The 21724-nt window shown below is 41.6% G+C and overlaps 1 protein-coding gene across 1 annotated transcript in view; it reads right to left on the bottom strand.

Annotated features, from left to right (window-relative positions):
* Positions 1-2601: 2601 nt before the first annotated feature.
* Positions 2602-21724, bottom strand: part of LOC132901270 (E3 ubiquitin/ISG15 ligase TRIM25-like) — a 51276-nt gene continuing 32153 nt past the window's right edge. Inside the window, exon 6 of the mRNA XM_060943586.1 lies at positions 2602-3134. Coding sequence (XP_060799569.1) covers positions 2602-3134 — 533 coding nt within the window. The remainder of the gene's footprint in view (positions 3135-21724) is intronic.

Genomic DNA, 21724 nt, shown 5'->3' with positions numbered 1-21724 from the left:
CATTAGAGCAGTGATACAAAAACGCTCACAACTTTCTTATAAATGGTCAAACATGCCTGAAACTTCTCTTACAGGCTCTCAATATTACAAGCTACCAACCCATGCATGTATTTACTTTACATTTTCTATTCCTTTCAGTGAGCAATGAATGCATCTCTCTCTCTCTCTTAGGAACAGGATTCTGAAGTGATTTAATTGATCTGACCATCCATCCATCCATTCTCTGTAGCCGCTTATCCTGTGCAGGGTCGTGGGTAAGCTGGATTCTATCCCAGCTGACTATGGGTGAGAGGCGTGGTTCACCCTGGACAAGTCACCGGATCATCACAGGGCGACACACAGAGACACACAACCGTTCACACTCACATTCACACCTCCAGTCAATTTAGAGTCACCAGTTAACCTAACCTGCATGTCTTTGGACTGTGGGATTGATCTGACCAAACACTGCTATTCCTTTACACTTTTCCCCCATGTGTACTTTTCTTTTGTCATTTATTTTATTTGTTATGTCACATATGACTGGACAATTAAAAAATCTCATCTCATCTCATTATCTCAAGCCGCTTTATCCTTCTACAGGGTCGCAGGCAAGCTGGAGCCTATCCCAGCTGACTACGGGCGAAAGGCGGGGTACACCCTGGACAAGTCGCCAGGTCATCACAGGGCTGACACATAGACAACCATTCACACTCACATTCACACCTACGGTCAATTTAGAGTCACCAGTTAACCTAACCTGCATGTCTTGGGACTGTGGGGGAAACCGGAGCACCCGGAGGAAACCCACGCGGACACGGGGAGAACATGCAAACTCCACACAGAAAGGCCCTCGCCGGCCCCGGGGCTCGAACCCAGGACCTTCTTGCTGTGAGGCAACAGCGCTAACCACTACACCACCGTGCCGCCCCACAATTAAAAAATATATTTTATATTGAATTTGTTGTAATGTTTGCACATAGTTTACTTACATTATGTTTAAATTTCTGATCCCATTCTGAAACCATAACAATCTAATAAACTACAAAATAGTCAAGCAGTAAAAAAAAAAAGATCAGAAAAATGCCCAAGGATAAAATAAAACAGCAGAAGAGGGAGAGACAGAGTGTGTGTGTGTGTGTGTGTGTGTGTGTGTGTGTGAACTACATTCTAAAAATAAAATCTATAAATACCTGAACAGTTACAGAAGACTTATGGTATAAGAAGAATTAATGTTATAGTCATCCAAACAAAGTTCATAATGAAATGACTTCATCCTTTTCCACCTTGTTGTTTAATTCACCTCTTCAGGTTTCGACTAGGCGTGGGCCGATCTTAAGTCTCATCATCGTATCATGATTTACACCTAATTATGGCATTCCTTTAGAACAGGACTGGATCCCAGGCGTCCTTCTCCTGATCATCAGCCCTTTTCCAGCTGTTCCATCTGAAACTGTAGTTTTATTTTGCTTTTTGTTGTTTTGTACTGTATATTTGTGTCTGAACAGAGAATCCTGACGATACTGGATCGGTGGTGTTTGTGGTTTTTCCCCGTACGCTAGCGCACGTGTGGAGCTGCACATTAGTGAAGGCCTCACAGGAAACCAGTGTGTGGTGTGTGAGGCCTGAAGTGTGTGCAGTTCCCAGTGTGTAGTGATGGAGAGAGACGTGAGCGCTCCCTCTGGGATTTAAACTGACCTCTGTTTAATAAAGTTTTGTTTTGACACAGTGTTTGGATCTTGAGTTTATGAAGCATCTTTGATAACCCTGAGTTTAATTATAGTTATATAATTATAATTATAGTTTAATTATAGATTAATAGTCGTCATTTGGCCTTTAAATGGAAATAGAAAAGTAGAAACACAAAGGGAGTTTTTATGCCCTGGTAATTAAAATTGACACTATTTTATTGTTTTAATTATTTACATCATCTGTTAGTTTTAAAGTACAATAAACTACTACAAATGAGTTTAGAACATGGTGAGAGACACATCACTGACATTAAATCAGGCATCTGAGAGGAAAAACAGCCCCAAATCAGAAAAAGGTGATATTGTATGTGGAAATTGAAATTAAAACTGAAAACAATGATTTGTAAACAATCTTTATATGGATAGATTCCAAAACCTGCAAAATAACTCTGTATTTATTCCATATTTTAAATATTATTTTTTGAAGGGGTCTGAATAGTGAGTGTAATTTTTGAACAGAAAATGGTTCAAGACACAAAATTAAGTGTTCTTACACACAGTAGGGTGTGTTTCCACCAGCAGCAGGACAGAAAGACGCAGTAGTTTGAGGAAGTTTTATTTCTGAAGAAACAGATTTTGCCAAAGAAAAAACAGAATTTGAGACATTCTAAACTTTCATATCAGTGTAATAAATCTCATAATAGTGCAGACATTTAAAATAGTCTGAATTTTTTTCTAGAAACATCTTATATTCTGCATTAAGACATTTATGTAACTTATTTTCTTATTAATCTATAAAACAGATGCACTCTGAAAATAATTCATTCGTGCCACAGTTTCTGCACACAAAAGTGTCTTTGTATTTCAGGGAGAAATTCAATCTGACACCTCAGTTATAATTTTACTCAACATTTCAACTTTTACCAACATTTCATTTTTTCATTGGATCACAAAACCTCACAGATGAGTCAGAACCAATCCAGAACCCAGCGTATAGAGGCTGAGTGAATGTGGTGTGGACTCTGTGGAGGAGCCTCATCGTGTCAGAGACGCTGTAGAAGGACAGAGTTCCTGCACTGTGATCCACATACACTCCTATTCTGGAGGGTGATGCACCTCGGAGATCAGTCTTAATGTTGTTGTGCCAGAAAGAGACAGAGGAAGAAAAACACTGCAGACTCCAGGACTGACTGTTGCGTCCAAACACACACTCACAACCCCATCCGTTCCTGCTGATCTCTTTATATGAGACTGATATGTCCACACCATCACCCCTCCACTCCACCTCCCAGTAACAGCGTCCACACACACTCTCCTTACACAACACCTGCTCCCAGTAGCCAAATCTCTCTGGATGATCAGAGTATCTCTGTTCTGTCTCACTGCGTGTCACCGCTCTGTTCTTCTCAGACAGAATGAGGTCAGGATGTGCTGTGTTTGGATCCAGAGTCAGATAACAGAAATCTAAAACAAAATATCCACAGGTTAGATGTTTGTAACCCAGTGAGGAGAAAATGGGTTGGAGGTGGTGTTATGCAGATCTAGGTGTGCTATTTCTATGCTCTGCCTCCGTCTGAGCGTGATAGACAGGTCACGACATGATCCGATGTGTGTCTGTGTGTGTGAAAGAAACGAGGAGAAGAGAAGAAAATTGTTATGTTTATGGTTGCTAAAACTCATAGTTACCAGTGAATCTGTATGGAAAATTAGCGAATTACCTGAAAAGGGTCCAGAGGGGGAAAGTCTTGTTTTTTTTTTTTTTTCCTCAGTCGGTCTCGGTAAGATAGCAGCATTGTTAATTGTGTATGCTATGCTAAGCAGCCTGGCTGTTGTGAATTGGCCGATGCTAGCGGCCTAGTTGCTAATATCAAACAAAATGCTAATGCTGCTAATTAGTCAACTTTAGAGTATTATATGAGAAGAGGGTATTGAAATACCATAACGTTCATTTTATTGTGTTATTGTTGGAATGTGTGAATGTTTAAACAATTTCTTGTGAGGAATGTGAGTTATTTAAATGTATTTGTATTTTCACTTGAAAGTGGGTATTGCAAATGTCAGCAGAGCCATATTTGCCAGTATACAGCTACAATCGTTACGGTAAAATACAGTAATGTATGCTGATTATATAATATTACTGAGCAATGATTCAGATGTTGATTGAGATTTAAAGTTATTGAACTGAAGTGTAATGAAAGGCCTTAAAATGTAATAATTATTATACTGTACTGCTTAGTGTTACATTGTTGTTATGCTTTGGTTATAGTTGCACAACAAATAGATTAGATAAGATGTTAAATTCCTGTTTGTAAACAAACAGGTCAGGTCTTATGGATGGAGTGAGAGTTCTGCAGGAGATCCATTCAAATTGATGGCGAGCCTCCCAGCGTGATCCTGATTGGAGCTCAGAACTGATTCTCTTGAATATTCCACCTGGTGCTAGGGTGGTGCCAGTCGCCAGGACTGTCATACATTTACATACATTCACTCATATCCCAGGAACATTCATGAGAACACTGGACACTTGAATAATAAATCTTCAGAGGATGGATTTGAAAGACACTTTACTGTGACAGTCACCACAGTACACACAGACTTTATTGACTTTTTTTTTTTTGACAGACCAGACTAATTACTTTGAAGGGCCCATTTTATTTTATTGTCATTCATCTGTATCCTGTATCTTAGTTCACTATACTAAAACATACCAGTTGCAACTTACCTTGTCATCCGTGTGTTTTCCTGTGTGGTTGTTACAGTCCTTTCCCTTAGCTCCTTATGAACCTAGATTATTAGTGTATAAACCAGGAGTGGGTTACACACACTACAACTTGGCGAGCCAGCCAGGCGCTTTGTGGACAGACTGAAATCACACATGAAGGTCACCTGTAACTTGAGTCACAGATCAACAATTTGATTTGAATTTGCAGTATTTTGTTGCATATGTTTTTTGGTAAAAAAAAAAATCTAAACATCAGATTTAAATAGAGGTTTTGAGTGATATACTTTAAAAAATGGAGATTGTTGAAACAGAGAATATCAAAGTACCAAACTCCCTCATCATTAGTGGGCTGTCTCACACCTCTGCAGATGAGGAGATTGCTGATTACCTAAAGCAGTATGGGTTAATTACAAGGATAGTTCGTATTGATAACCCTGATTCTGAATTTCACAAGCAGGCTATTGTTGAGTTTGAATCAGATGAAGCAGTACAGACACTTGCAGCCATATTACCATTAGATAGGCCCAGTTCTGCAGACCCTAAGATCATTCATCATGTGCGAACCCTGTCTAGTGTCTACAGCGGTAAAGCAGGCACTAGAGTCACTCAGGGAGTTTGGTACTTTGATATTCTCTGTTTCAACAATCTCCATTTTTTAAAGTACATCACTCAAAACCTCTATTTAAATCTGATGTTTAGATTTTTTTTTTTACCAAAAAACATATGCAACAAAATACTGCAAATTCAAATCAAATTGTTGATCTGTGACTCAAGTTACAGGTGACCTTCATGAGTGATTTCAGTCTGTCCACAAAGCTCCTGGCTGGCTCGCCAAGTTGTAGTGTGTGTAACCCACTCCTGGTTTATACACTAATAATCTAGGTTCATAAGGAGCTAAGGGAAAAGACTGTAATAACCACACAGGAAAACACACGGATGACAAGGTAAGTTGCAACTGGTATGTTTTAGTATAGTGAACTAAGATACAGGATACAGATGAATGACAATAAAATAAAATGGGCCCTTCAAAGTAATTAGTCTGGTCTGTCAAAAAAAAAAAAGTCAATAAAGTCTGTGTGTACTGTGGTGACTGTCACAGTAAAGTGTCTTTCAAATCCATCCTCTGAAGATTTATTATTCAAGTGTCCAGTGTTCTCATGAATGTTCCTGGGATATGAGTGAATGTATGTAAATGTATGACAGTCCTGGCGACTGGCACCACCCTAGCACCAGGTGGAATATTCAAGAGAATCAGTTCTGAGCTCCAATCAGGATCATGCTGGGAGGCTCGCCATCAATTTGAATGGATCTCCTGCAGAACTCTCACTCCATCCATAAGACCTGACCTGTTTGTTTACAAACAGGAATTTAACATCTTATCTAATCTATTTGTTGTACAACTATAACCAAAGCATAACAACAATGTAACACTAAGCATAACATACAGTATAATACTTAATTATTACATTTTAAGGCCTTTCATTACACTTCAGTTCAATAACTTTAAATCTCAATCAACATCTGAATCATTGCTCAGTAATATTATATAATCAGCATACATTACTGTATTTTACCGTAACGATTGTAGCTGTATACTGGCAAATATGGCTCTGCTGACATTTGCAATACCCACTTTCAAGTGAAAATACAAATACATTTAAATAACTCACATTCCTCACAAGAAATTGTTTAAACATTCACACATTCCAACAATAACACAATAAAATGAACGTTATGGTATTTCAATACCCTCTTCTCATATAATACTCTAAAGTTGACTAATTAGCAGCATTAGCATTTTGTTTGATATTAGCAACTAGGCCGCTAGCATCGACCAATTCACAACAGCCAGGCTGCTTAGCATAGCATACACAATTAACAATGCTGCTATCTTACCGAGACCGACTGAGGAAAAAAAAAAAACAAGACTTTCCCCCTCTGGACCCTCTTCAGGTAATTCGCTAATTTTCCATACAGATTCACTGGTATCTATGAGTTTTAGCAACCATAAACATAATTTTCTTCTCTTCTCCTCGTTTCTTTCACACACAGAGACACACATCGGATCATGTCGTGACCTGTCTATCACGCTCAGACGGAGGCAGAGCATAGAAATAGCACACCTAGATCTGCATAACACCTAGTCTGGCTAACCCGACTTCAAAGCTCTACGAGCTATTGGTCTGGCCAAGATATTAAGCCCAACCGTTTCCCAGAGCCCGTGGTTGACCCGCCTCCCTGAAATGCCTCAGTTTGCTACTGGTCGAAGCCAGAAAAGGCTGTGACGAAGCTTAAACCAATCACATCACTCTTTCCTCTGACGTATGTGACGCGACGATAGGATTCTCGCTGAGCCCCATTGATTTGGCTACTAGCGGGGCTAACTGGTAGATTAAACTCTTACCGAAGCCGGTCGGGAGCAATGCGAAAACGTCCTTCCTTTCAATAAATACCTCCAGGGCTGCTCTTTGCTCCATTTTCAATGAGAACTTCCCGTTGAATGCTTTCAATACAGCATGATTCTGTAAACAATCTATGGCTTCCGGTCGCAGTTCTACTACGTCACTGCCTTGAACACGCCTCTACCCAGGGCCGTTGGAGATGCTCAAAGTTGATTGGCTCCCGATTTTTCCGGAGCTTGGAAGAGCTGTAGATAGCTTGCCTGGCCAGACTAAGCTCGCAACAGGCCCTCGTGTTGCGTCACGCTTAGGATGAGCGGGCCCAGGCTACATAACACCACCTCCAACCCATTTGCTCTTCACTGGGTTACATGTTAATCACAGGATTTATAAGAAGTGTGTGTAAGACACCTGTCTGTCGTGAGGCTCCGAAGCGCATATGGAGTAGAAGGGGGCGTGACAGACGAAACCACGTGACTGATGACGAAAGAGGCCTCGGCTCGATATAAAATCTGGAGGGCTCTGAACCCATTCCCCTCTGTTTTAACAGTATTTATTGGTCACATTTTAGACACAAAAGATTCAATTAGCAAAATTGTGACCAATAAATACTGTTAAAACATGTGAGAACGAAGCTTTTTCTTTTTAAGCCCACGCACTGTTCAGCAAATGGGGTAACTTTTAATGTGGTAAACAAATGCAACTTTAATCAGAATTATGAATGATGTATGCATTGGAAAATAAAATAATTCACGCCTATGCAAGATGAGTTTTGTTAACTGCTTGTGGAGTGTGGGTTCAGTCCAGTCGTCATCTCACTGAAGCATTTGGCCAGATGGCGCATCCGGCATCCATACTGTCAGACTCTGTATTTCTTATTACATTTGTTTACCACATTAAAAGTTACCCTATTTGCTAAAACACTGTGTCGTCTTAAAAAGAAAAAGCATAAAAATTGAATCGTTTGTGTCTAAAATGACAGTGAATTATGTGATGAATAAATACTGTTAAGACATGACTGTGAGAATGAAGTGAAAATGGCAAATAACATGAGAAAATAATCCTGTTTCAACAGCTGTCCTAAATAGAAAGGAAGTATTGTACAGCCTTTTGTGTTATTATTATTATTATTATCATCTCTCATGGCGGCACGGTGGTGTAGTGGTTAGCGCTGTCGCCTCACAGCAAGAAGGTCCGGGTTTGAGCCCCATGGCCGGCGAGGGCCTTTCTGTGCAGAGTTTGCATGTTCTCCCCGTGTCCGCGTGGGTTTCCTCCGGGTGCTCCGGTTTCCCCCACAGTCCAAAGACATGCAGGTTAGGTTAACTGGTGACTCTAAATTGACCGTAGGTGTGAATGTGAGTGTGAATGGTTGTCTGTGTCTATGTGTCAGCCCTGTGATGACCTGGCGACTTGTCCAGGGTGTACCCCGCCTTTCGCCCGTAGTCAGCTGGGATAGGCTCCAGCTCGCCTGCGACCCTGTAGAACAGGATAAAGTGGCTAGAGATAATGAGATGAGACGACGGTTGAACACACAAACCAAATCCACGCGATGTGAGTGGTAAGATGACGTCCAGATGGCTTCACTTGTCTCGATCGAGGCGGTTTCTTTAATGACTTTCTGAATAAGTGTTGTACTTTTGTTTATCATGTCTGGAATTCTGAGATTGATCGTGTCATCGCCATAATTGTCAGCAATAACGATGTCAGCTCATGAGCTTTATAAAATCCCAGCTTAAAATGTAGATACCATGTCTATAAAATCAACCTTCAAGCTTAGATTTGTGACTTCTGAAGACCATTCAAGTTTAAAAGATGGTGCTGATGTGTTAATAAACTGTGGCGAGGAATGTAGATCAGTTTTCCAAGTCCAGTGCATTTGTTGTTAAATATGAAGCCCTTTTTCATTACATAAAAATAAGATTAAGCTCCAACTTGATGCATCGAGGATAATGTATACATTTAATCCACGCATGTCACGACAGTCGAGGCGAAAGAAAGAAAAAAAAATCAAATGGGGTTTATGCATTAATAACCAAGTTAATGAACAAAATCTTGCTTTTGGTGGTCCGTCTTCACCCACTGCACCTCATCCCCTTTAGATTCTGCAGTTGCTGCCCCCCATCGTGAAAAACATGCCCTGGGGTCGCTTCACATTCCTGATGGAACCACTCCAAACAGCTTTCACATTCAGCCATTTTTTTCTTTTCCTCCCTTTTCCCTCAGCATTCTGTACACACAAAATACTTCAATCTTTAGTGTTGTATCGTGGCATCTTTTTCTGTTTTGACCTTAACTTTGTCAGTATAATTGTGCGTGAATCAAGCTGACGTTGTTCCTGCTTAGAATTATTATGAGATTAATTATGATGATTAGAATTATCACCAAACCTAAATGATTTCAATCCTGACGTGAATACTCATCATATTAATTCTAGATACTATTCCCCACATGAATTTCATTCTTCTCAAGAACTTCGTAATTATTCCACACCCAAACGAAGGTTGGAGAAGGATATAGAAACAGGTTCTGTCCATCCATCTGTAGTGTTCTCATAATACAAATCTCGCGAGAGAGACACGCGAGAACAGAGTAGAATAGGATGATAGCGAGGCAAGCATGATGGAAATGTGTGTAAGAGTTGAGCGTGTTCATTAAAAACCAACAAAACGGATATTTCTCTCGTGTGATTCCTAACACACTACAACTGGCGACGAGGATGTGCCCGACAGCATAGCAGGACAGAAAAGAAAGCCCTCTCGGCTGTCGACGGACCCGGAGCAGAAAAAATAAATCTGCAATTCATGACCTCGCAACAACATTGGCAACGAATGTCGGAGCTACAATTCAGGACCTTCACTGGAAAATTCGACGCCATTCTTTCAGGGAAGTGAAATAAGTTTTCTGTGTGATTCCAAAACGTTTAATACTCGAAATTGAGCGTGCATATGCCAGAATTACTGCTCACGAAGCCTGTTAGAAGCCAACTTTTAAACGAACACTCCACGTCTGAAAACGAAAGTAAAAATGGCTCAAGCTGTCCCGCTTGGTGGACTCACTCCACCGAAACCATTAGACACGGTTGGCGAGCCTGAAACTTTACATCAAAGGTGGGAAATGTGGCGGAATGAGCTTGAAATATACATCATAGCCTCAGGAGTCGTAAATGCTGCACAAAAGAGAGCTGTGTTATTGCTAACAGGGGGAGAAGGACTGCGTGAGATATGGAAAAATTTCACAGACGAGCAAAAAGCCCACCAACCCGGCAATGATCAGCGGCCTGCAGTAGATGTATATCAAGTAGCCATCCGGCTATTCGACAACACCTTTGCATTAAAGGAGAACATACCAAAGGCCCATACAAAATTCTGGGAAACAGAGCCCAATGCTGGTGAGACAATAAACAACTTCATCACTCGCCTCAAAGTACTAGTTAAAACATGCAACTTCGCTGCTGAAACTGATAACCATGTGAGAGATAAAGTACTACTGCACATTAAAAATTCTGAGTTAAAGGCCAAATTATATCGAGAAGACAATCTCACACTGGATCGCCTTATCCAAGTAATTGGCTCATACCACCACAAGGAGGCGCTAATTCTCAGTTCTCCAGCCAATACAAACCATGTCACTGGCAGAACAAGGCCCAAACCAAAGCCCAAGGCACCATCACAGTCTGGGTGCTACAAGTGTGGTGCACAAGGACACAGGTCGCGAATGCATCCGATCCAAGAACCAAAAGTGCAGCCACTGTGGCAAAAAGGGTCACTTTGATGATCTCTGCTTCCACAAAGATAAATGCAAGTCAAACCAAGAAGACATGCCGAGCTCACAGGGTCGTGGCAGAGCCTCAGGTCGCAGCCAGGATGATCCAAAGCAAAGTAAAGGTGGAAACAAAAAGGGCCAACATAGGGTAGAAGAAGGAGAAAGCAATGACTCGTGGAGTGAATCTGAAGATCTCTACCTATTCAAGATATCTAAAGCAGAGGACACCTTAGATCTGCGCCTGAACGGTTTCACCTTATCCATGGTGATGGACTCTGGTGCTCACCACAACACGCTGTCTGTGCATGATTTTAAAAAGTTACAGAAGGCCAGACCTGAAGTTAGTCTGCAACCCACCTCTACAAAACTGTATCCATATGCCAGCAAACAAGCCCTCACGCTTCTACAACCCCGATTCCAAAAAAGTTGGGACAAAGTACAAATTGTAAATAAAAACAGAATGCAATAATTTACAAATCTCAAATACTGCTATTGTATTCACAATAGAACTTAGACAACATATCAAATGTCAAAAGTGAGACATTTTGAAATTTCATGCTAAATATTGGCTCATTTGAAATTTCATGACAGCAACACATCTCAAAAAACTTGGGACAGGGCAATAAGAGGCTGGAAAAAAGTTAAAGGTACAAAAAAGGAACAGCTGGAGGACCAAATTGCAATTCATTAGGTCAACTGGCAATAGGTCATTAACATGACTGGGTATAAAAAGAGCATCTTGGAGTGGCAGCAGCTCTCAGGAGCAAAGATGGGAAGAGGATCACCAATCCCCCTAATTCTGCGCCGACAAATAGTGGAGCAGTATCAGAAAGGAGTTTGAACATATCATCATCTACAGTGCATATCATCATCAAAAGATTCAGAGAATCTGGAAGAATCTCTGTGCGTAAGGGTCAAGGCCGGAAAACCATACTGGGTGCCCGTGATCTTCGGGCCCTTAGACGGCACTGCATCACATACAGGCATGCTTCTGTATTGGAAATCACAAAATGGGCTCAGGGATATTTCCAGAGAACATTATCTGTGAACACAATTCACTGTGCCTTCCACTGTTGCCAGCTAAAACTCTATAGTTCAAAGAAGAAGCCATATCTAAACATGATCCAGAAGTGCAGACATCTTCTCTGGGCCAAGGCTCATTTAAAATGGACTGTGGCAAAGTAGAAAACTGTTCTGTGGTCAGACGAATCAAAATTTGAAGTTCTTTATGGAAATCAGGGACGCCATGTCATTTGGACTAAAGAGGAGAAGGACGACCCGAGTTGTTATCAGCACTCAGGTCAGAAGCCTGCATCTCTGATGGTATGGGGTTGCATTAGTGTGTGTGGCATGGGCAGCTTACACATCTGGAAAGACACCATCAATGCTGAAAGGTATATCCAGGTTCTAGAGCAACATATGCTCCCATCCAGATGACGTCTCTTTCAGGGAAGACCTTGCATTTTCCAACATGGCAATGCCAAACCACATACTGCATCAATTACAGCATCATGGCTGCGTAGAAGAAGGGTCCGGGTACTGAATTGGCCAGCCTGCAGTCCAGATCTTTCACCCATAGAAAACATTTGGCACATCATAAAATGGAAGATATGACAAAAAAGACCTAAGACAGTTGAGTAACTAGAATCCTACATTAGACAAGAATGGGTTAACATTCCTATCCCTAAACTTGAGCAACTTGTCTCCTCAGTCCCCAGACGTTTACAGACTGTTGTAAAGAGAAAAGGGGATGTCTCACAGTGGTACACATGGCCTTGTCCCAACTTTGAGATGCAGTGTTGTCATGAAATTTAAAATCACCTAATTTTTCTCTTTAAATGATACATTTTCTCAGTTTAAACATTTGATATGTCATCTATGTTCTATTCTGAATAAAATATGGAATTTTTAAACTTCCACATCATTGCATTCCGTTTTTATTTACAATTTGTACTTTGTCCCAACTTTTTTGGAATCGGGGTTGTAGGTAAATGCACACTTGAAGTTGAAGTCCCAAACACAACACGATGTGCCACTGCTTTGTTCTTCGTGGTGCCACAAGCACAGGCATCACTCTTAAGCAGCAGAACCAGCAAAGAGCTAGGACTGTTGAGAGTTGGCATTGATCAAACATCCTGAGCTGTTCTGGAGCCGACATATGGTCAAGCCTATGCACACAGTACCCAAAAGTCTTCACTGGGCTAGGGAAACTAAAAAACTACCAGATCAGACTGAAAATTGACCCAGACGTCACTCCAGTCATTCAGCCAGTGCGGAGAATTCCATTCAATCGAAGGCAGCGCATTATTGAAAAATTACAAGAGCTAGTGGACCTAGACGTCATTGAGCGAGTGACAGAACCAGCTCATTGGGTGAATCCACTAGTCACTGTGGAGAAAAGGCCAGAAAATGACTGCAAACACGGAGATGTGCGAATCTGCATTGACATGCGAAGAGCCAATGTAGCCATCGTCCATGAGCGTCATCCAGTGCCTACGATCGACGAGACCATCCAGGAAATGGCCGGAGGGAAATACTTTTCGAAAATTGACCTCAACATGGCATATCACCAAGTAGAGCTCCACCCTGATTCCAGAGAAATCACAACATTCGCTGCACCGGGGGGACTCTACAGGTACAAAAGGCTCTTGTTTGGAGTAAACATGGCCTCAGAAAAATTCCAACAGATAATCAGCCAAGTTATCAAAGACTGCCCAGGAGCCTACAACATGTCTGACGACATAGTGGTAGTTGGCAGCACCGAAGCAGAACATGACTCAAGGCTGGCTACCATGGTCCAACAGCTACCAGAAAGAGGACTGACAGTCAATGAGAAGAAGTGTCAGGTCAAACTGACATCTATCAAGTATATGGGTCATGTTCTGTCACAAGACGGCCTGAAAGTGTCAGATGAAAAAGTCAAAGCCATCGCGCATGCCCCCCCACCAACTGATGTGTCACAAATGCGTAGCTTCCTTGGATTGACCCAGTTCTGTGCAAAGTTCATCCCACAGTTCACCACAATAACTGCGCCTCTCTGGGAACTCACAAAGCAAGATGCTGAGTGGAAATGGGAAGAGGAGGAACAGCATGCGTTTGACCAGCTCAAGGACGCTTTGATCGACGCCCCCATCATGGCATACTACACAGTTGGAAGACCAACCAGAATCACCTGTGACGCTTCCCCCATTGGCGTAGGTGCTATCTTAGAGCAACAACAGACAAACGGAGTCTGGAAGCCAGTGTACTATGCCAGTAGGAAGCTTACACCCACTGAGACATGCTATTCTCAGTTCGAAAGAGAAGCTCTGAGTATTCTGGGCCTGTCGAAAATTCAGCTTGTTTCTCATTGGATGTGAATTCAAGATCCTCACAGATCACAAGGCACTTGTAAAAGTACTGTCACCCAACTCACTCCCTCCATCAGCGAGAGTGGAACGGTGGTTGCTGTACCTGCAACAGTTCACTTACCAAGTAGTCCACATTCCTGGCAAGACCAACAAGGCCAACCCCCTGAGTCGTCAACCCATTGGTCACTGCGACAAAGCTGAGGAAAGAGAAACCGATGAGTACATCTACAGCAGGGGCGATTTCTCAGAGACAACAAGGGAAGCCGAGCTTCCCCTAAAATTCTCTCCCCAAACTGCGGCATCTACGACGTTGAATTCTCATTAAAACAATAACTTGCATAACATAATATATGCCCAAGATTGTATTTATGTTCATAACTATCCTGTAACTTATTTGAGTGATGTCTGACGAACTTGTAGTTCGCTATGAGAATCACCTTTGCTGCCAGGCTGTAACCTTTCTTATTTCAATGGGCTCTATGGACTGGCAGCAGTGTTGCCAGATTGGGCGGTTTTAAGTGCATTTTGGCGGGTTTTGAACATATTTTGGGATGGAAAACGTCAGCAGTATCTGGCAACACTGACTGGCAGCCGGGTATCCGTTGCAGTCTACGAGACGGCTCTGAACAGCCAATTTCGGCTAGTTGTTATTGGTTAAAATCAACAAAATCGTCACTTCCAGGGAAGCCAGGCTTCTCTGGGACTAAATGAGACAGTGGGAGGGACAAGAAGCCGGGCTGATAAAGGATTATTGGAGGTAGTGTTTGAAAGACATGAGGAGGGCGGTACTTCGGCGAGGAACACGGAAGTATGATCAGTCAGTCCCTAGCGGATGTCGAGAAAGTGCAGTCGTGTGCCAAAGTGCTGTCCGAATTTCTTTTCATATAAACGTTTCTTCTCATTGATGTCTCTGTACATTACTCTGTAAATAAATGTAAATATTACTCGTTGTGCTCCGTTAACTTTCATCCATTCTATCAGTTTGATCATTCACGAATTCACTCGTTTATTTCATTTGTAGTTCAATCTGGTTGTAGGCTAGCTTGAGCTTTATTGGGATCTGCAGTGCTAGCTGCTAACAGAAATTGGTGAAGTCACTGGAAAGCACAACCAGCTGGTATGACAGGGTCACAGACCATTTTCTGGAAAAGGAGCGGAGGGCAGAATTTGTGTATAAATAGTGTTCATGTTCATGAATCTGAAGTGTGTATATTGTTCAGTAATGTTAAGAGAATGGTGGGCTCTGTGTTATAGTTTATACCTGGGTATGATATTCAAGGTTCTGTGTGTTGCATAGCCTACCTGGTTATGACTTTCCAGACTGTGTTGCAGAAGATGTTCAAGGATGTGTTGCACAGCTGGGTGTTGTGTTAAAGACTCTGCGTTGCATATCAGGGTATGATGTTCAAGGCTCTTCATTGAATAACCAGTGATTTTTGGATGTTTGATATTTTTGATTAAGGATATGAGGCACTAGCCTGGCAAGCCAGACTATAACATGAAATGTACAAGCAAAAATACTTTCTGCCACTAGGTAGGGTTGTCTAGTTCACTATGCTAATGGGGCACACCTTTCTATGCTTTGATATCCGGCCTACAGGTTTTACGATGAATGCGTAAAATGGGCTTCCCCCGTTTTAAAAACCAGCAGCCGCCACTGATCTACAGCATCGTTAAAGATTCAACACCTCATGCTCTAACCCCTCGTGAGATTGAGCAAGCTTCAAAGGATGATCCGATCATCTCCAAGCTATGCCAAGCCATACTGAAAAATGACTGGACCTACTTTAAAGGCACAGCATTCCAGGCGGTCAAGGATGAACTTTGGATGGCTGGACAGATGGTCATGCGTGGAAATAGGATTGTGATTCCCGAAGCTCTGCAGGAGCATGTACTGGAGTTAGGACATGAAGGACATCAAGGGATTGTATGAACAAAGAATCGACTGCAATCCAAAGTCTGGTGGCCGGAAATTGACAAAATGGTCGAAAAGAAAATAAAGCAGTGCTATCCATGTCAAGTGATTGGCAAGAACGCTCCACCAGAAGAGTTCGAGCGTACACCATTGCCAGACCAGCCCTGGACTTACCTGGCAGTTGATCTACTAAGCATCTCTGAAGGTAACTACCTGCTTGCTGTAATTGACCATTACTCCAGGTGGCCTGAAGTTGCCTACATGAAAGTCACAAATGCCACAAATGTGATTAATGCTCTAGAAATGATGTTCCAAATTCATGGCTATCCCAAGTATCTGAGAAGTGATAATGGACAACCGTTTGCATCCAGAGAGTTCCATGATTACCTCACTGTTCATGGCATCATGCAGCTGAAAGGAGTACCATACTGGCCTCAGTCCAATGGAGAAGTGGAAAGATTTAACAGAACAATTCTGAAATCAGTGAAAATAGCCAAGATTGAAAAGAAAGACTGGAAGGTCGCACTGAAGAGTTTTCTGTTCCACTACCGGACCACTCCTCATGCAGTCACAGGAGTGTCCCCAGCAAAGCTGTTGATGAACAGAGAGCTCCGTGACAAACTGCTCAGCTTCACCGGTATGCCAGCTGCCAATGAAGAACCCCATGCTGCCGCTTCAGAGGAAATTCATGACAAGGATGCTCTGCACAAGTTGAAACGGAACATTGCCGCTAATCAGAGAAGAGGAGCCAAGGATCAGGAAATAAAACCAGGAGACACAGTTCTTTGCAAGAATCTACACAAGTCCAACAAGCTAGACCCAAACTTCAAATCACAGCCATATGAAGTCATCAGCAAACAAGGAAATGCAGTCATAGTTCAACAACCCAACAGCCCACCCAAAATGAGAAATGCCACTCATGTAAAGAAGTTTGACGGTGATGTCAGTCTCAGCACCCCCTCCATCCCAGATCCAGTCCTCACACCAGCTGAGTCTGTCCTGGTCGCCACTTCCATGCCCACCCATTCCCCCCCTATCATAGATCCAGAACCCATGACAGCAGTACCGTCACCTGATGCACCGGTGAAGTCGACTCGTGTCAGGTCCCCACTTGTATGGCAGAAGGACTATGTGATGTCTACCTGAACTCTGACTTTACTAAAAAAAAGAAAAAGAAAAAAGAATGATTTTGTTGTTTAAAAAGAGGGAAGGGTGAATTATTTTAAGTTTTGTTTAAAACAGATATTTATTTTTCATTCTGATTTAGGAAAAGAAAAAAACACTTATGTTAACATGTTGAAATGAGATTGGTTTAGCATACAGTGCTGATGTCATACAAGTTAAGTTTCAACACAGTCTAGCTACATTGATGGAGATATGATTTGTTTTTTTTTTAAGTTTACCTCTAGGAACTTCATTATTAAAAAGAGGGAAGATGTAGTGTTCTCATAATACAAATCTCGCGAGAGAGACACGCGAGAACAGAGTAGAATAGGATGATAGCGAGGCAAACATGATGGAAATGTGTGTTAGAGTTGAGCGTGTTCATTAAAAACCAACAAAATGGATATTCCTCTCGTGTGATTCCTAACACACTACACCATCTGTCCGTCTGGTCACGTTTTCGTTTCTGGGCCATATCTTTAAAACTACTGAAGATATCTTCATGAACCTTTGTATACATATCAAGCAACATGTGAACTGGTGCCTTTTGCTATTTTCGATTTTTGGAAAAAAGTATTTTTCAAATTTTTACACAGTAATTGATTTTGACTTTGAGCAAAGGTCGTTTCTGGAGCATATATCCAAAACTATTGAGGATACGGATCTGAAACTTGGTATACATGTTAACAAGGTGATGTAGATGTGCCTTTTCATACTAAGAAATTTGAGAAATTTTAATTTTTCATGTTTCCATGGAAACAATTTCAGACTTAGTCTCTAGGGTAGGTTTGGTTTTCAGGGCAGAACTTGAAAACTATGAGTGGTTTGGTCTTGAAAGGTGGTATATGTGTTGATGACGTAATGTAGATGTGCCTTTTGATACTAAGACATGAAATTTTAATTTTTAGCTCACCTGGACCAAAGGTCCAGTGGGTTTATGTCATGGGCTGCTGAGGTCAGTGTAAAGAGGTACGGTTGGTTTCCTGCAGCAGAACTTGAAAAACATGACAATATCTTGAAACTTGGTATATAGTTGGTATGTAGGGCAGGGGATAAAGATGACTCTATCTTCTTGTTTATCTGACAAGTTGTTCTTTTTCCTTCACTATATTACCAGGAGCCTCTCAGCTAAATTTGATGAATTTCAAGACATACTCAGTATTTTAGATCATCTATTGAAGATCCTTTGCCTTTCAGAAACCTGGCATTCAACTCAAAGATAGTTTTGTCAATTTTTACTTACCTGACTTTAATTACATTTCCCAACACTCTAAACTGGACTCTTCATAAATTCCTGAAGTTATAATCTAAGAGATGACCTTAATACTTCTGATCAAGATGAATCAGTTTCTGTTGAGCTCCATAATGAAGGCTGGAAGAACATAGTTTGTGGTGTGAGATACAGACACCGAAACAGTTCTTTTCAGCCATTTCTGGATAAGCTTTCAATAATAACTGATAAAATCCATGAGGAGTCAAAGCTTTGTATTTTTGTGAGCAACCTAAACTTAAATCTGATGAATTCAGACACTCGGATACCTACAGGTCAATTTATCAATACTTCATCTTCCTATTCTTTTCAACCATGTTTATTGACGATATATATTTTAATTCACTTAAATATCCTGTGCAGGGTCACAGGCAAGCTGGAGCCTATCCCAGCTGACCCTGCACAAGATAAGCGGTTAAGGATAATGGATGGTCGGATGACTTAAATATCTCACATTTCACATTATCTCTAGCCGCTTTATCCTTCTACAGGGTCGCAGGCAAGCTGGAGCCTATCCCAGCTGACTACGGGCGAAAGGCAGGGTACACCCTGGACAAGTCGCCAGGTCATCACAGGGCTGACACATAGACACAGACAACCATTCACACTCACATTCACACCTACGGTCAATTTAGAGTCACCAGTTAACCTAACCTGCATGTCTTTGGACTGTGGGGGAAACCGGAGCACCCGGAGGAAACCCACGCGGACACGGGGAGAACATGCAAACTCCGCACAGAAAGGCCCTCGCCGGCCCCGGGGCTCGAACCCAGGACCTTCTTGCTGTGAGGCGACAGCGCTAACCACTACACCACCGTGCCGCCTGACTTAAATATGCTACATCTAATGGGAATATTTTATAATGACCTAACTAACCATTTTCCCAACTTTTTCTCTATTGACTCAATTCACCCTCCCCATTGAATAAGCAAGTTTAGAGAAGAGAGTTCCTACGGCAGGTGGCACAGTGGTGTAGTGGTTAGCACTGTTACCTCACAGCAAGAAGGTTCTGGGTTCAAGCCCAGTGGCCAATGGGGGCCTTTCTGTGTGGAGTTTGCATGTTCTCCCTGTGTCTGTGTGGGTTTTCTTCACAGTCCAAAGACATGCAAGTTAGGCTAATTGTTGGTTCTAAATTGACTGTAGGTGAGAATGTGAGTGTTGTTTGTCTCTATGTGTCAGCCCTGTGATGACCTGGTGATTTGTCCAGGGTGTACCCCACCTCTCGCCCATAGTCAGCTGGGATAGGCTCCAGCTTGCCTGCAACCCTGCACAGGATAAGCGGTTATGGATAATGGATGGATTTCATATGGTTCAATGAAGATGCATTTATTTATGGTTTTCAACAAATTGACTGCTCTAGCCAGTCCGATGGTGAGCCTGATATTCATGACATTCTCCAGCTTTCTTGAAAACTCTGATGAAATTATTACCACTCATGTTCCTCTGAAAAACCATGTCAAGGAAGGAAATCAAACTCAAATCTGAACCTTGGATTTCCCTTCAGTCTTAGAACAATAAATTATTAAATCAAATTGTATAGAAAAATCTATCAAGACGAGAAATCAGTGCCTGTATGCTAAGTACAAAGTGTAGAGAAATAAGCTAAATCATTTGACTCCTATAGGTAAAAGGATCTAGCAAATGAGTTCAATGTTTATTTTGCAGACATTGGTAAAAGTATCAGCCAAGCAATACCAAAGGTCAACAAAATATTTTCAGATTTTCTTGCTTCTCTGACAAGTGACAGCTTTCTTCTTAGCCCTACATGGACACAAGAAATTCAAGACATTTTTCTCTGGCTCAAGTCTGGAGAGGCTTGTGGCCCATTTAGTATTTCTGTAGCCCTGTTCAATATATTAAATTCAATCTCAAAGCCTGTGGAGATCCTACATCACTTCTCCTTTACTTCTGGTACTGTTCCTGATTCTTTTAAACTTGCTCGTGTCAGAGCCGTGTTTAAAGCAGGAGCTCAACTGTTAACTTCTAATCATAGACCAATTTCTCTTTTGTCAATTTTTTATCAAAAATATTAGAAAAACTCATGTAAAATAGGCTGAATACATATCGAGAGAAGTTTGATTTAATATATTCTGGTCAGTTTGGTTTCCGTGACAACAGATCTACAGAACATGCACTTTTACTAAATCACTGAAAAAATCCAAAGAGCAATTGAAGATGGCAAATTTTCCTGTGGTATCATTCTTTGTCTGAGTAAAGCCGTTGATGCCATAGATCATGATATTTTGTAAGCAAAGTTATATCCTTATGGCATCCGTAGGATTGTCCATGATTGGTTTGCCTCATATCTATCAAATAGACATCAGTTTGTTTCAGTTGGTAATATTTCATCCAGCTATTTACCAATTTCATGTGGAGTACCACAGGATTCGCTTCATGGCCCCCTTCTATTTCTCTTATACATAAATGATTTTAGGAACTCATCTCATCTCATTATCTCTAGCCACTTTATCCTTCTACAGGGTCGCAGGCAAGCTGGAGCCTATCCCAGCTGACTACGGGCGAAAGGCAGGGTACACCCTGGACAAGTCGCCAGGTCATCACAGGGCTGACACATAGACACAGACAACCATTCACACTCACATTCACACCTATGGTCAATTTAGAGTCACCAGTTAACCTAACCTGCATGTCTTTGGACTGTGGGGGAAACCGGAGCACCCGGAGGAAACCCACGCGGACACGGGGAGAACATGCAAACTCCACACAGAAAGGCCCTCGCCGGCCCCGGGGCTCGAACCCAGGACCTTCTTGCTGTGAGGCGACAGCGCTAACCACTACACCACCGTGCCGCCCGATTTTAGGAACTGCTCCAATATATTTGATTTTCATCTTTTTGCAGGTGACTCAAATTTATTCCTGGCAGATTCATCTTTAGATTCTCTAGAAGCCAGGGTAAATTCTGAATTAGTCGATATTCGGGAGCTTGGTTGCAAATTTTAATTTCCCTCCGGGGATTAATAAAGTAATTTTGATTCTGATATCATCGCATGGCTTTGTGCAAATAAATTCTCTCTGAATGTCGACAAAAATTTTGTTCTTTTTTAATCCACCCCAAAAGAATCTTTCCAGAGTCTTAGCTTCAGCAATTTCAAGCGTTCTATCAAAAGTACGATTATCACTTCAGATCAGCATTCCTTTCTCTTTTCCTCACACTGTCATTTCATTTTTTCCCTCTTTTTATTGTTTTATTGTATTTGTTGAAATATTGTATTTTATCATTGTGCCTCTGTGCGACTAGCTTTCTTCTTTATAACAGTAATCCATTATTTTTTTCTGCAGAGTGAGATTAGATTACTAGTTATTTCTAGGCAGAATTTTATCCTTCGTATGTATTCGATTTCTGTGTGTGATATAAATAAACTATTATTGATACACATTCTGTGTGTTGTAGGTCGAAAGAAAGAAAGAAAGAAAGAAAGAAAGAAAGAAAGACCATCATGTGGGCGGTCCT

Source organism: Neoarius graeffei, chromosome 17, assembly GCF_027579695.1.
Source record: "Neoarius graeffei isolate fNeoGra1 chromosome 17, fNeoGra1.pri, whole genome shotgun sequence".
NCBI lineage: Eukaryota > Metazoa > Chordata > Actinopteri > Siluriformes > Ariidae > Neoarius > Neoarius graeffei.
This window is presented reverse-complemented; position numbering and strand designations above follow the sequence as displayed.